Consider the following 12,910-nt stretch of genomic DNA (forward strand, 5'->3'; position numbering starts at 1 on the left):
AGATGATGCTTTCACAATACTGTCTTTAACTTTTTGCTAATACTTCAATGTACATATAAAAAATTAGTAAATGTACCTATTGCTATATATGTTATACCCGTCTCACTCGGTTATGTTAAGATAAATGACGAATTCATGTGTGACATATGTTAATGGCAAAGCTGAGGTAGGTGGTGCCGTAACGTCGAAATCAAAATTTCAACTTTATGCTAAAAACGAAAATTTCAAAATCTAATAATTAGATTTTAATTTTATCGTGGATATATTTAATAAATTTCTTAATACAAAATACTGGTTGAACAAATGTTACTGAATTTAACCGAACTCGTATATGGACTTCTATCTCCCGACCCTAAGTGGTGGGGTAATTAGTACCTAGCTACTTGTGTCGTCTCTCGCTCTATTTATTGGCATTCATATTTGGGGCTCATTACACTGTACTCTCCACTTGCATGCCATTTGAAATATCCAGGGCAGTTCCCCTACTGAGCAAATTAAAGTGTGTTTTCATATAAAAAATGGGAAGAACACCTTGTTGTGAGAAAGTGGGACTCAAGAGAGGCAGGTGGACTGAAGAAGAAGATGAAATCCTCACTAAATATATTCAGGCTAATGGCGAAGGATCTTGGAGATCACTACCCAAAAATGCTGGTACGTAAGTAGATTTCTTAAATGTTAAATGTCTTGTTAAACTAATACATATTATTACGAGCTACATTCATTTTCGCTTTGTGTATAAATTATGTCTTGTGATCATCTTATCAAAAAGTTATTTGCATAATACTTTATTTTTGGGGGTAAGAAAGTGTATTGAATTAACCTTTTGTACTTAGGACGGCCTAGATATGATAGGGTTTGAATCGGTATCTCAATCACAAGAATATCGGAAAGCCAGGAGAGAAACCAGAAATAAGTGCTAGCTTCATTCTCAATTCACCATTTTTAGCCCTTAGATACTGGTGGGGTTACCTGAAAATACAATTGATTTCACTACTTTTAGAGAGAGCATAACTTTACTTAATGATTTTACGCTATTCACAGACTTTTTTTTTTACATGAAAATATTCTTTTTCTTGGTAGCACTAGAATTTAAATCCACGACGTACGTCTTATTTTTCTGATACCATATTGTTGCAGTGTGTGATTATTTCTTCAGAAATTTAAGCTTGTTAGAAAGTATATTTTACTTAATTATATTATGTTTCTAACTTCTGTCACTCGCTTAATTTAACTAATTGTTTTATTTTCTTTTTTATTCTTTGAAGGGTTACTGAGATGTGGAAAGAGTTGCCGACTGAGATGGATTAATTATTTGAAAACTGATTTAAAGAGAGGTAACATAACTGCTGCTGAAGAAGCTATAATTATCAAGTTACGTGCAACTTTGGGTAACAGGTGTGTTCTGTCATTGATAATTAATTTTTTACAATTCATGTTTGTCTTCCCTCCATTAATTTGAGACAAAAATATAAGAGACTGGAGGTAGCTTAAAATTATATTAATTATATTTTTTAAATATGTATACATCTTAGATGTGGAATTTAATTATTTAAACTTAAATTAATAATTTAATTATTAAAACTTAAAATCGTCATTTCAAAATTTAGTAGTCGTAATATCCGTGTCGGTTTAAAAAAAAGGTTGCAGCAGTGACCACTAAAAGTGGAAAAAGACTAATTTTGTACGTACGTAGGTGCAGAAAGCGGTGCTTAATAGTACTGAAAAGGAAAGCTTGCTACTGTAAAGAGAAAAGGACAAGTGTAGTTATTTAATTGAGCCACACTTTATACATGCGGATTTTAAATTTTATAGGTTTAATCTTTAATATTCTTTAGCATTGGACGCATAATTACTAATTTTGTAATTTTTGTGAATTCTTGCACATAAATTTATGCTCCGCGTCGAAATTACTGGGTTTAGATGAACCCGATACTACCACTCTACATCCACCTCTGACTACATATAACCATGAATTTAATTATATATACACCGACTATGTAATTAACTTTTACATTAACAAATTGTTTCACTTTTTATTTTAATAAATAGATTGTCGTTGTTATTATGATCAATTTTGTGTACTTATTTCTAAGATTTACTTGATAGAATAAAAATTCGTTTACACTTTAGAAGTTAAACTAATTCCTTTGCTAATTTTTTTGGTATATTTTAGCAGTAACATATTAATTAAAATGTTCAATCTATTTTGCAGGTGGTCTCTAATAGCAGAATATTTACCAGGTAGAACAGACAATGAAATAAAAAACTATTGGAATTCTCGTTTGAGCAGAAAAGTAGAAAGCTTAAGGATTCCAAGTGATGAAAAGTTGCCACAAGCTGTTGTAGAATTAGCCAAAAAAGGAACACAACAACTAAACAAGCAAAGACGCAGGCGAACAAGTCCATCATCAAAGTCTATTGCTTCAAATTTATCGAAACCTGATCATCCAGTAGCGGAGTCAGAATTTTCATCAAATGAGACTATAGTTCCTATACCCTCAACGCCAAATATAGAGAAAGAAGCCTTATCTAGCACCATAAATATTACTAATACCTCATCGCAAGAATGTGGGAATAATATTATAGCAAGTGGAAATAATATTGCCATAGAGCTAGATAATGATCAAATGCACTGGCGTGATGGTATCGTGCTAATGGACGAGAATGAAGAGCTAGGCCAAGATTTCATTTTCAGTTGTTTATGGAACGGCGAAGGAGAAAATTTTGAAATAGTCGAGAATAACAATAATAATAAAATACTATTAAGTGAAGATGACAAAATTATTGTTAGTGATGAAACAAAAACATTTATGGGGGATTGGGAATATTTGTGGGCAAGTGAAGAAGCAGAGCAAGAGAACAACATGTCAAATAATAATCATCTTTCATCTTGGCCGTTGTGGGATAGTAATGACACTGCAGGGCTGCAACAAAACAGCACGAACGAAGCAATGGTAGAAATTGATTATCACCATAGTGACCTTGTGGCTTGGCTTTTGTCTTAATTAGGAACTACTATTCAAATTTGTTGGAGTGAATTTGTTTTCTGTTTTTTTTTTTTTTTTTTATGTATGTACGAGTTAAAAAATAAAAAGTGTGTAAATGTCACGACCCCAAATTTCCTCCGTAGGATGTCGTGATGGCACCTAGTCTCTAGGACTAGGTAAGTCTATCAATGCGAAATAACATAATAAAAATCTGAAATAAATGAAACTGCAATTCAAATAATTTCAACGCCCAAAACCCGGTAGAAATAAGTCACAAGTTTCTAAGAATTTATTTTAAGTGTCTCTATACATAAGAGTTTAAAGAGAATAACAAAAATAACATAATAAGAATAGAAGGGGACTTCGAAGTCTGCGGACGCTGACAGATGTACCTTGAAGTTTCTGCGTACGGCTAGTTCATGGATGCCTGGTCTGATAGGAAGTACCTGGATCTGCACAAAAAGATGTGCAGAGTGTAGTATGAGTACACCACAGTGGTACCCAGTAAGTATCACAATTTAACTACACAAAATAAGGGCAAATAATGCATCGCAGAAGAAAAACAGAAATTTATAACTTTAAGAAAAATACCAAAAATAACCAAAAGCAGTGCAATCATAAAGAAATATCAACAAGGACACTCCCGAGGTACCGTCTCGTAGTCCCAAATTATAAATAAATTCACAACATCTCATTTCCTTATATCACCGCGGGAGCCTTCACATTTAATTTTAAAGAAAATATTTTTTCCGAAATAGCATTACGCGTTTTAGCCACCCTTATCATACCGCATGACTTCTATTAGTTCCCCTACTAGCCACGTGTATCAAGCCGCCCTTATCTCGCCGCATGCGTTTCAACACCCGAACCTTATACCATTGCATGCATATCAATATCACAATTTGCACCTCAAGTGTCCAAATATTTTAACTTGCCAAAATAAATCATCAACAACATTATTTCCACAATAAGGAGCTAAAGGCTCAATCACAATGAATACAAAATCTCACAAAATATTCGGAAGTGAATAACTCGACAAAAATAGTTTTTTACAAATTTAATATCTTGCCTCAATATCGAATTTTTAAATGTCAATACTTCATATTAATAATAATTCAATTAAGAAATTCAACTTTCAAATAATAAGCACAGAATAAAAGAAACAAAGTTTCAACTAAACAGGTAAAATAATTAGCAGAAAAAATGTCAGGCAAATTTAAAATATAAAAAAATAGATCAATGATAATGAATATAACCGGATAAAATAATTTAATTAATGTGTAATAGAGATCTACACAATTTAAAACCAAAATTTTTCACATTTAGCCTGTGTACACACTCGTTACCTCGCCTACACGACTTTCAACACATCACAATTATCATATCAATACCAATCCTAAGGGGAATTCCCCCCTCCCCTTACAAGGTTAGACAAGTCACTTACCTCGACTTGTGTAATTCTTTACTCTACTATGCCTTTGCCTCGTGAATTGGCCTCCGAAAGCCTCATATCTAGTCACAATTAATTCGATTTAATCAATACAAATTATTGGAATTTATTCCATATGAAAATACAAATTTTCCAACAAAAATCCAAAATTTAACTCAAAAAATGCCCGTGGAGCCCATGTCTCGGAATCCGACAAAAGGTATAAAATATGAACGCTCATTCGACCACGAGTCCAACCATACCAATATTAATAAATTTCGACATCAACTCGACCCTCAAATCTTCAATCTAAACCAAGAGGGTTTTCTAAATCTTCCAACTTAAATCACCAATTAAATTTTAAAAACTACCATATATTCATATACTTTAACCAAAATTGAGTTAAGAACACATACCCCGATATTTTCCTTGAAAATCTCCCGAAAATTGCCTGTTCTCGAGCTCTAATTCATCAAAAATGAAAAATGGAACGAAGTCCCATTTTGAGAACTTAAACTCTCTGCCCAGTTATTTCTTCTATGCGATCGCGAAGCACAAATTTTCACTGCCTAAAAATAACCCTATGCGATCGCGAACTCCTTCACGCGATCACGAAGAATAAAACGCGCAGTTTCTTCCTCCTTTCCTCTTCGCGAACGCGACATGCCTCACGCGTTCGCAAAGCATTGGCATCCAAAGCTACGCGATCGCATCCTTTTTCACGCGATCGCGAAGAACAAATTTATCCACTGCCTAGCTAAGCCTACGCGATCGCGTAGAAGGAAACGAGACCTATGCACCAGAAAACTTCAGCAAAATACCAAGTCCAATATTTGATCTGTTAACCATCTGAAACTCACCTGAGGCCCCCGGGACCTCAACCAAATACACCAACAAGTCATAAAACATCTTACGAATTTAGTCGAAACCTCAAATCAAATCAAACAACGCTGAAAACACGAATCATACCTTAATTCAAGCCTAATGAAACTTGAGAATTTTCAGCTTCTATATTCGATGCCGAAACCTATCAAATCAAGTCCGATTGACCTCAAATTTTGCACACAAGTCATAAATGACATAATAGACCTATTCAAATTTTCAGAATCGAATTCCGACCCCGATATCAAAAAGTCAACTCTCCGGTCAAACTTCTAAACTTAAATTTCTATTTTAGCCATTTTAATCCTAATTTAACTACGGACTTTCAAATAATTTTTCGGATATGCTCCTAAGTACAAAATCATCATACGAAACTATTGAAATCATTAAAATTCTATTTCGGAGTCGTTTACACATAAGTCGACATCTGGTTAACCTTTTCACCTTAAGTTTTTATTTTGGAGACTAAGTTTCTCAATTCATTTCAAAACTTCACCGGACCCGAACCAATTACTCCGGCAAGTCACATAACAACTTTAAAGCACAAATTGAGTAGTAAATGGGGAGAACGTGGCTACAACTCTCAAAACGACTGGCTGGGTCGTTACAATAAATGTTGGTCTAAGAACTCATTTTGATTGGCTTAATTTAAGTGCTTTTAAGCCATTTTGTAGTGTTTGAATAAAGTAAAAAAATACTTTTAAGCACTTAGCTTGCTTTTAAGTTTAAATGACAAAAATAAGCCAAAAGCAAAAAGTTAGAATTCCTAACTTATGGCTTATGTTTAAAAGTCACTTAAAATAAGTCCATCCAAACGGAAAACGGCCCAAAGATACTCTTAATATGGTATGATATTATCCGTTTTAGGCCAAACTTACACAGTTTTCCTATAAAGCCTCATGCCATTAAGAGTATCCAACTCATTATAAGTAACTTATTTTTAGTTTCTACGTACTTCCCATGCGGGGCTTTATTCACACACACCCAACATCAATTATAAATGCACCGAATTTAATGCAAGAATCCTTCTTTGCAAGGCGGTAACTCTGGGAAGAGTTGTTTACACTCAATTAAGTAATTTTAATTATAACGGTTAGAAATTAATAAAAAATAAATTAAGTGATAAATGTATATATAAACACCATATCTAAGAAACTCAATTCCGATCTTCGGCGGCTCAATGTTCAAGTACCCCTTCTTCTACTCGAGCTTCGGAATAATAATATGACATTTATCTTTTTCATACTCTTTTATCCACCCAACTATGGCTAATTATGTGTATTATTACCACATTATTGCTTACACATGATTAAGTATATTGGCTTGATGTCAACTTGAGTATAAATGAGTGGCAGATCTAGAGTATATATAACTCATTGGGTAGAAATTTGCGCTGAGATCACACCCAAACAATCGTGATTCTTTGAATAAGACCAGCAGTTAGATTAGTTGTTGGAAAAATGTGTTGAGTTAACTGTCTTGAAAGCGATTTTGGTCCGATTAAATGCAAATAGTTGGATAGATAATGAGAAATTAATTATTTCCACTTTTTGAAGAACTAGAAAAAATACCTATACTTACTTTTTTTATTTATTTATTACTCCTAACTTACTACATTTTCTCATGACCTACTTTTTGTGGCTAAAAATTATTTAACTTACTATTTTCTAAACAAAAGGATCTTTTTCGGGGGAACATTAAACACACACACGAGTCTAGTCGCACTACAATTACTATAGGTCCCATGACATTGAAATATGTCTGATGTCTCTACTGAATACATTATTATGTTCGGAGCATACAATTATTATACAATAATAAGTACAGTATTTTCTAGCTTGCTCAAGTGATATAGCATTGCTGCTGGAATATTCCACACTTACATTGTCAAATAATATTGTACGAAAATGACTAATCGCAAATAATATTCTACGTGCCAGCAGATCCTTTAATTTGGTTCGTTATTAGTAGTATTATTTTTGTTATAATCGAGAAATCTTTAGAATCATATGGTGCATTAATAAAATGAAACGTTTCAAAATTACACTACAAGAAAATATTATACACTACTATATGCACTATATACATGCTTTATAAATATTTTTATAACAGATAAGATTTTTTAAATTGCCTAACCAAATATTTATATATTTACAAGTCCTATACCTCTGGACTTGGCATTACAATAATACCCTAACCAATCTCGCCGGACGGGATAATATACATGCGTTAGCCTCGTGAATTTTTTTGTCCACGCATATATATATATATATATATATATATATATATATATATATAAACAATGAGTTCTTATAATTACCAACGGATTTTATATAAAAATATACTATTGCAAAAAGTAATCATTAGTTGACAGATGCACGCACCTATCAACAGAATCATTTTCCAGTTTAAACACTTTCATTTGAATCGACATAGACAAGGCAATTAGAAAACAAATTATAAAGATTCTGTCAGATTTACCTTTTTGCAAATTGTCCTCTTTGTCGCATTTTATATAAACTAGTTTATATGGAAGTGCGTTAGATTTTTAGTTAAGTTAAATATTTATATGAAAGAATAATAAATTAAAATAAATATAAAAGTATATAAGAAGAAAGAATCATGTAGATAGCAATAGGCATTAGAAAAATGCAATAACCTTTTAAATGTTGAAAGCTGGTATCATCACAATAATATAATATTTAATTCAAAATGATTGGCATTCGTATGAACATGCAAAGATGATCAATTTTGTTATGTTCCTTATATATTATAAGTAGTTGTAGAGTAGTGAAATATAGATTGTAATCATATCTTGCCTACTATCACCAAAAAAAAAAAAAAGACTCATTTTGTGGGGGTTATTTTATTGATCAGTGACGATTTTCGACCCCCCACAAAAATAAATTGTGGCGGTTTCAAAAAACGCCATAGTTACGTTCGCCACAAGCTTTTTTGCAGCAATTTTGTACAACTTCCACGGTGACCGCCACAAAATAAAATTTTAATTTGTGGCGGTTTATAAAACTAATTAGCGGCAATTTGTAACCTCCATAATATGATTTCAATGTTTTAAAAAAATAATTTGTGGGAATTTATAACCCTCACAACTTGATCTCAATTTAATAAAAAAAATTAATAGTGGCAATTTGTAACTACCACAATATCTATCTGAAAGTTTATATTCGAGGATTCAATATAATAATTTTACTAAATAACTCTCACAACAGAAATCAAATTCTATTAAAAATATCAATACTAACAAACATCACAATTTCAAATTCATATCAAACTAAAATTATACAAATAAATGTATGATAACTTAAACATTATACAATAAAGAGTAGATCCTCATCCTCAATAAATAAATATACAAAGTGCAATGTACTTGCTTGGTGATTTGCATTGTTATCGCTTGATGCTACTCTTACATCCATGAGGGGAAGTAGACTAGCTCTCCACATCACTAAGCTGAAATAATGAACCAAAAATATTTGATGAAAAACTTATAATTGACTAGCATTTTGACAAATCATAAGCACAAATCCAGTTACATAAATAGATGAAAGCTCTAATTTTTTTTAACAAATTGATCTGTCACTTGGTCTAATCAAGGCATTGAACAGAAGTTGCTGGATATTATCACATGAATAGGAGCTAAAGTACAAAGTTAATTCCTCGTATATCATCACAAATCTTACTTGGCAACATAAATTCTGGCCATATTAATGAAATAAAAAAATCACCTATGTAACTATTAAAGTATAAGTCAACTTCTATAGTTTTTCTAACATTAGAATTCAACAAATAAAGTATAAGTTATAATCCAACCCAATGATTAACGAAAGATGAAAAGTTGAACGCTAAGTCGCTAACAGCACCCGGAAAACTCAAGTAGAAGAAATGAACAGATAAAATAGGAGCCATAAACTAATAATTAGTTAAACAAACCAAGCCAGCGTCAAAATCTTTAGGAGCTAACTTCAAACAAAAGAAGCAACAAAAAAGTGCCAAAACTCGAACAGAAAAAATAGAATTTATATACTACCAACTTACTTCAACGTCTAATTTGTTAAGGGACTTAATCAAATTTTGCAGACATGAATTCCATTAGTATCTGTATCAGTAACGCTGCAAGAGAATACGAAACAAATTACTCTTAATAACATACAGTACCAAGGGAAAAGAATTGAAAGGATTAAAAATGTAGGAGATAACTTAGTGACATCTCAACAATCGAATTGTGGAATTTTTGTTTGATTAGTTTCTTTTAGTAATTTTCTTTTCATTAGTTAACCATCTCAGTATCCTTCAAAATTATAAGAAACCAATATCATTAAGCTAATTAAATAATTAGAACATGCCCTTCATATAATTAGAGTTGACAAAATAGATAGCAGAATCAACTATCACCATAAGAGTGTCAGGGACCTTTGTTATTTCTGAAACTTGTTGTATATTTCAGTAACCAATAGTCTTAGGGATAAGAAAAATCCAAATGCAATCAATTTAATAGACACTACTAGAAATTCGGCAAAAACCGATCAAGTTCGACCGACCAAAGTTGGTCGGTTTTATTTGGCACAAAAATACGGGAAACTATTTTTGAGTCCCGCAAAATTTATGTTTCAAAAAACCGACCAACTTTGGTCGGTTTTTCAATTAAAATAAATAATAATAAATATTAAAAAAACCGACCAAAATTGGTCGGTTAATTCGGCCGGTCATTTAAAAAAACCAACCAACTTTGGTCGGTAATTTTACTTTTTAATAAAATCGACCAACTTTGGTCGGTTATTTTCGTGCGAAAATACAATTAAAGAGTATAAATCAAATAAAAGATAGTCTTAAAACAAAATATATCAATGGTCTAGTGGTAGAATAGTATCCTGCCACAGTACAGACCCCGGTTCGATTCCCAGATAGTGAATCTTTTTATTACATAATTAAAATACCGACCAACTTTGGTCGGTTTTTTTTGCAATATTTTTTTTTCTGAATTAAAATTCCTACCAACTTTGGTCGATATGCCTTTCCGACCACAAAAATACCGTCCACACATAAATGATCGCGTTTTGATCGGTTTTTGGCCATTACCGACCAACGTTGGTCGGTTTTTACCCGATTTCTAGTGAGAAAATTACCACTTATTTATGTGTGTTGTGAGTTTAGACTAGTACATCAAGTTTACATCCACCTGTAGCCACGTATATAGAAAGATGTCAATGAGCCAACTGTGTTACTTGTTCCCGAGGCTACCATTTTTTGTTTCACTTAAAGTAGTGTTCAATGCTGCAAATGTTCTTCCAATTATTCTAACTTCCTATAAGTCGTTAAGTTTGTTATACAAAAAATAAACTTTCTCTGAAACGAACACCTGGCCAAGAAATGAGTTAAGAAGCATAACTTACCCCTCAATGCTATCATACCAACACAACAATCTTGAAACCTTTGCCCACATATTCACCAGTGAAAGAAATTTTCTTCACCGTGCTCGTTTGCACCCAAATAGGCCATGCATGAAAAGGGAAACAAGAAGGAGTATAACAGAGATAATTCTGACTAGTCATTGAATTTTTTTTTATAATGATAAGAAATATCTAGATGCTTCAGATAAGTCTTAACTCAAAGTCGGAACTGCTAGCTAAAATTTAATCTCTAGATTTTCACTGATAATCATGGTTAAACAAACATGTTGGAATTACTTAGATGCTTTATTCATTTGATCAAAAGTACTCATGAATAACAAGAAATCCATACACATTTGTAGAAGCAAACACAAGGAGTACCTTACCTTCACGAATTAGCTCAAATCTTGGATGATCAATCCGTTGCTTTAGATTATCCTTTGATCCATTGGAGTAATTTTCTACAACAATCACCTGAGCATATGCAAAAGTTAATGTAATTGTACTCATGCTTCTAATCATTTTTGATATACAAGGATGCAATAGTTGCAAATATACAACAGAAAACCAAACTTAGAAGATTGTACCTCATTCTTCTCATTTTACATTAGTTTGTCAACAAAGGCGAGAGCCGATAGTCTAGACCATCTACCAAATTCCTCATGTTGGTCTGTGATTATGGCAGTTCGTGAATAATAAACAATGCTAACTAATATCAGAAAATCACACTAGTATCCCGTAAAGTAGCCTTGATTAAACAGTAACTAGAGTACTACATTATGAAGAGGCTCGAAATCAAAACTCTACTTAATTGTAACAAGAAGGAAAATAAAAAATCAATTCATAGACCATCAATCCCCAAGCTGGACCAACTTACAAACAATTCAAAAATCAAACCCAAAACTTAGTAGTGATCAAAGTCGTTGGACAAAGAAAGAGTGCATTGCATTGTTCCCCGTACTTCAAAATTCTAAATACATAATCCATCCAATAGCCAAAATAGGGAAAACTTCAATCAACCGTAAAAGACCAAAGATCTCCCAAATACCACCTAATACAAATATACAATCTCTCACTAGAGAGCCTCCATTTAAACGCGCACAGGTTTCCCCCGCAACAATTCTTAAAAGGGTAAAATTTGCAATTAGACCTCAAGCGAAGGAACCCACATAAAATTGAACCAAAATATAACACAATACTAGTAATAATACATAAATCCGCAAGCATATCTTAAACAATTTCGAGTACGAACTCTGTAACGAATAGTAAACAAAGGAGATATAGAACAACTGGAAATAAAAAGAGTATGACGAAGTACGAACCTTTGTTGTTCTGATTGTGCCGACTTTCTCTCGGTAGAAAAGGTGATGAAGAGAGGAAATTTGGGCCTGAAAGATTTTGTGAGTTGGGGAAAGGAAATTGTATCCTGAAAAAAGGGGAGGGTGGGGGAAGGAAGGGAATTTTTCCCGCGAGTTTCTGAAAATTTTGAGTCTAATCTCCAAATTACCCCGTAAGGTGCCGATTAAAACCTATGAAGACAGTGTCCAGTATTGTCTTTTAGCGTCTTTCTTTGCTTCTAGTTTTCTCTTCTTTTTATTATTTAAAAAATAAATAAACTTTGACAAATAAAATTAACCTATTAATACAACATACTTAAAATCTAATTGATATATACTACTACACAAAATAAAAGCAACGAAAAACAAAAGATCCAAACAAATAATAAATTAAATATAATATAAACTTACTAAAATTCATTAAAATAATTCATTTAAAATTCAAATTTCTAAATATCCTTGATTACATAAAATGTGACAAAATTATAAAAGTGCTAATATTTTTGCCTTAATTCACAACTCCTAATATTATGAAAATAAAAGTCATTCATGTGCAAATATTTTGTATTTTTTGTCACGACCCAAATTTCCAACCAAGGGGTCGTGATGGCACCCAACATCACTTGCTAGGCAAACCAATACTTAACAGGACTAAATCAAACAACCATCTAAAATCTTCCCAGAACTAGTGTCACCAAGTATATGAACTTCTACAAAACTACTAAATACAATGTCTGAAATGACAAATACATTGTTTGATACGAATAAATAGTATAAAGTCTAGAAGCTGGATGACATCAAGACCTGCGGACGTGAATGCAGTACTACCTCGAGTCCCTACAACCAAGCAAGCTAGTTCGTCCTTTG

At 32.5% G+C, this 12,910-nt stretch overlaps 1 protein-coding gene and 1 long non-coding RNA gene across 3 annotated transcripts; one reads left to right on the top strand and one right to left on the bottom strand.

Moving 5' to 3' along the window:
* Window positions 1–438: 438 nt before the first annotated feature.
* Window positions 439–3,038, top strand: LOC104113216 (transcription factor MYB15-like). The gene is made up of 3 exons (XM_009623322.4): window positions 439–651; window positions 1,266–1,395; window positions 2,213–3,038. The coding sequence occupies exons 1-3, from the start codon at window positions 519–521 to the stop codon at window positions 3,003–3,005; spliced, it is 1,056 nt and encodes a 351-aa protein (XP_009621617.1). The 5' UTR covers window positions 439–518; the 3' UTR covers window positions 3,006–3,038.
* Window positions 3,039–8,517: 5,479 nt separating this feature from the next.
* LOC104113217 (uncharacterized) lies at window positions 8,518–12,148 on the bottom strand. 2 transcript variants are annotated; one of them, XR_690182.4, is made up of 5 exons: window positions 12,029–12,148; window positions 11,294–11,376; window positions 11,093–11,180; window positions 9,355–9,429; window positions 8,518–8,769 (listed from the first exon to the last, which is right to left on the bottom strand). It is a non-coding gene; the product is annotated as an uncharacterized lncRNA (long non-coding RNA). The 2 variants fall into 2 exon arrangements; XR_690181.4 differs by lacking the exon at window positions 11,294–11,376.
* Between the last annotated feature and the right edge of the window lie 762 nt (window positions 12,149–12,910).

Source organism: Nicotiana tomentosiformis, chromosome 2 (assembly GCF_000390325.3).
Source record: "Nicotiana tomentosiformis chromosome 2, ASM39032v3, whole genome shotgun sequence".
Classification (NCBI taxonomy): domain Eukaryota; kingdom Viridiplantae; phylum Streptophyta; class Magnoliopsida; order Solanales; family Solanaceae; genus Nicotiana; species Nicotiana tomentosiformis.

Coding starts and splice junctions, on each gene's coding strand:
- LOC104113216 (XM_009623322.4), top strand. CDS start 519: ATGGGAAGAACACCTTGTTGTGAGAAAGTGGGACTCAAGAGAGGCAGG. Junction 652..1,265: donor ATCACTACCCAAAAATGCTG/GTACGTAAGTAG, acceptor TATTCTTTGAAG/GGTTACTGAGATGTGGAAAG. Junction 1,396..2,212: donor CGTGCAACTTTGGGTAACAG/GTGTGTTCTGTC, acceptor TCTATTTTGCAG/GTGGTCTCTAATAGCAGAAT.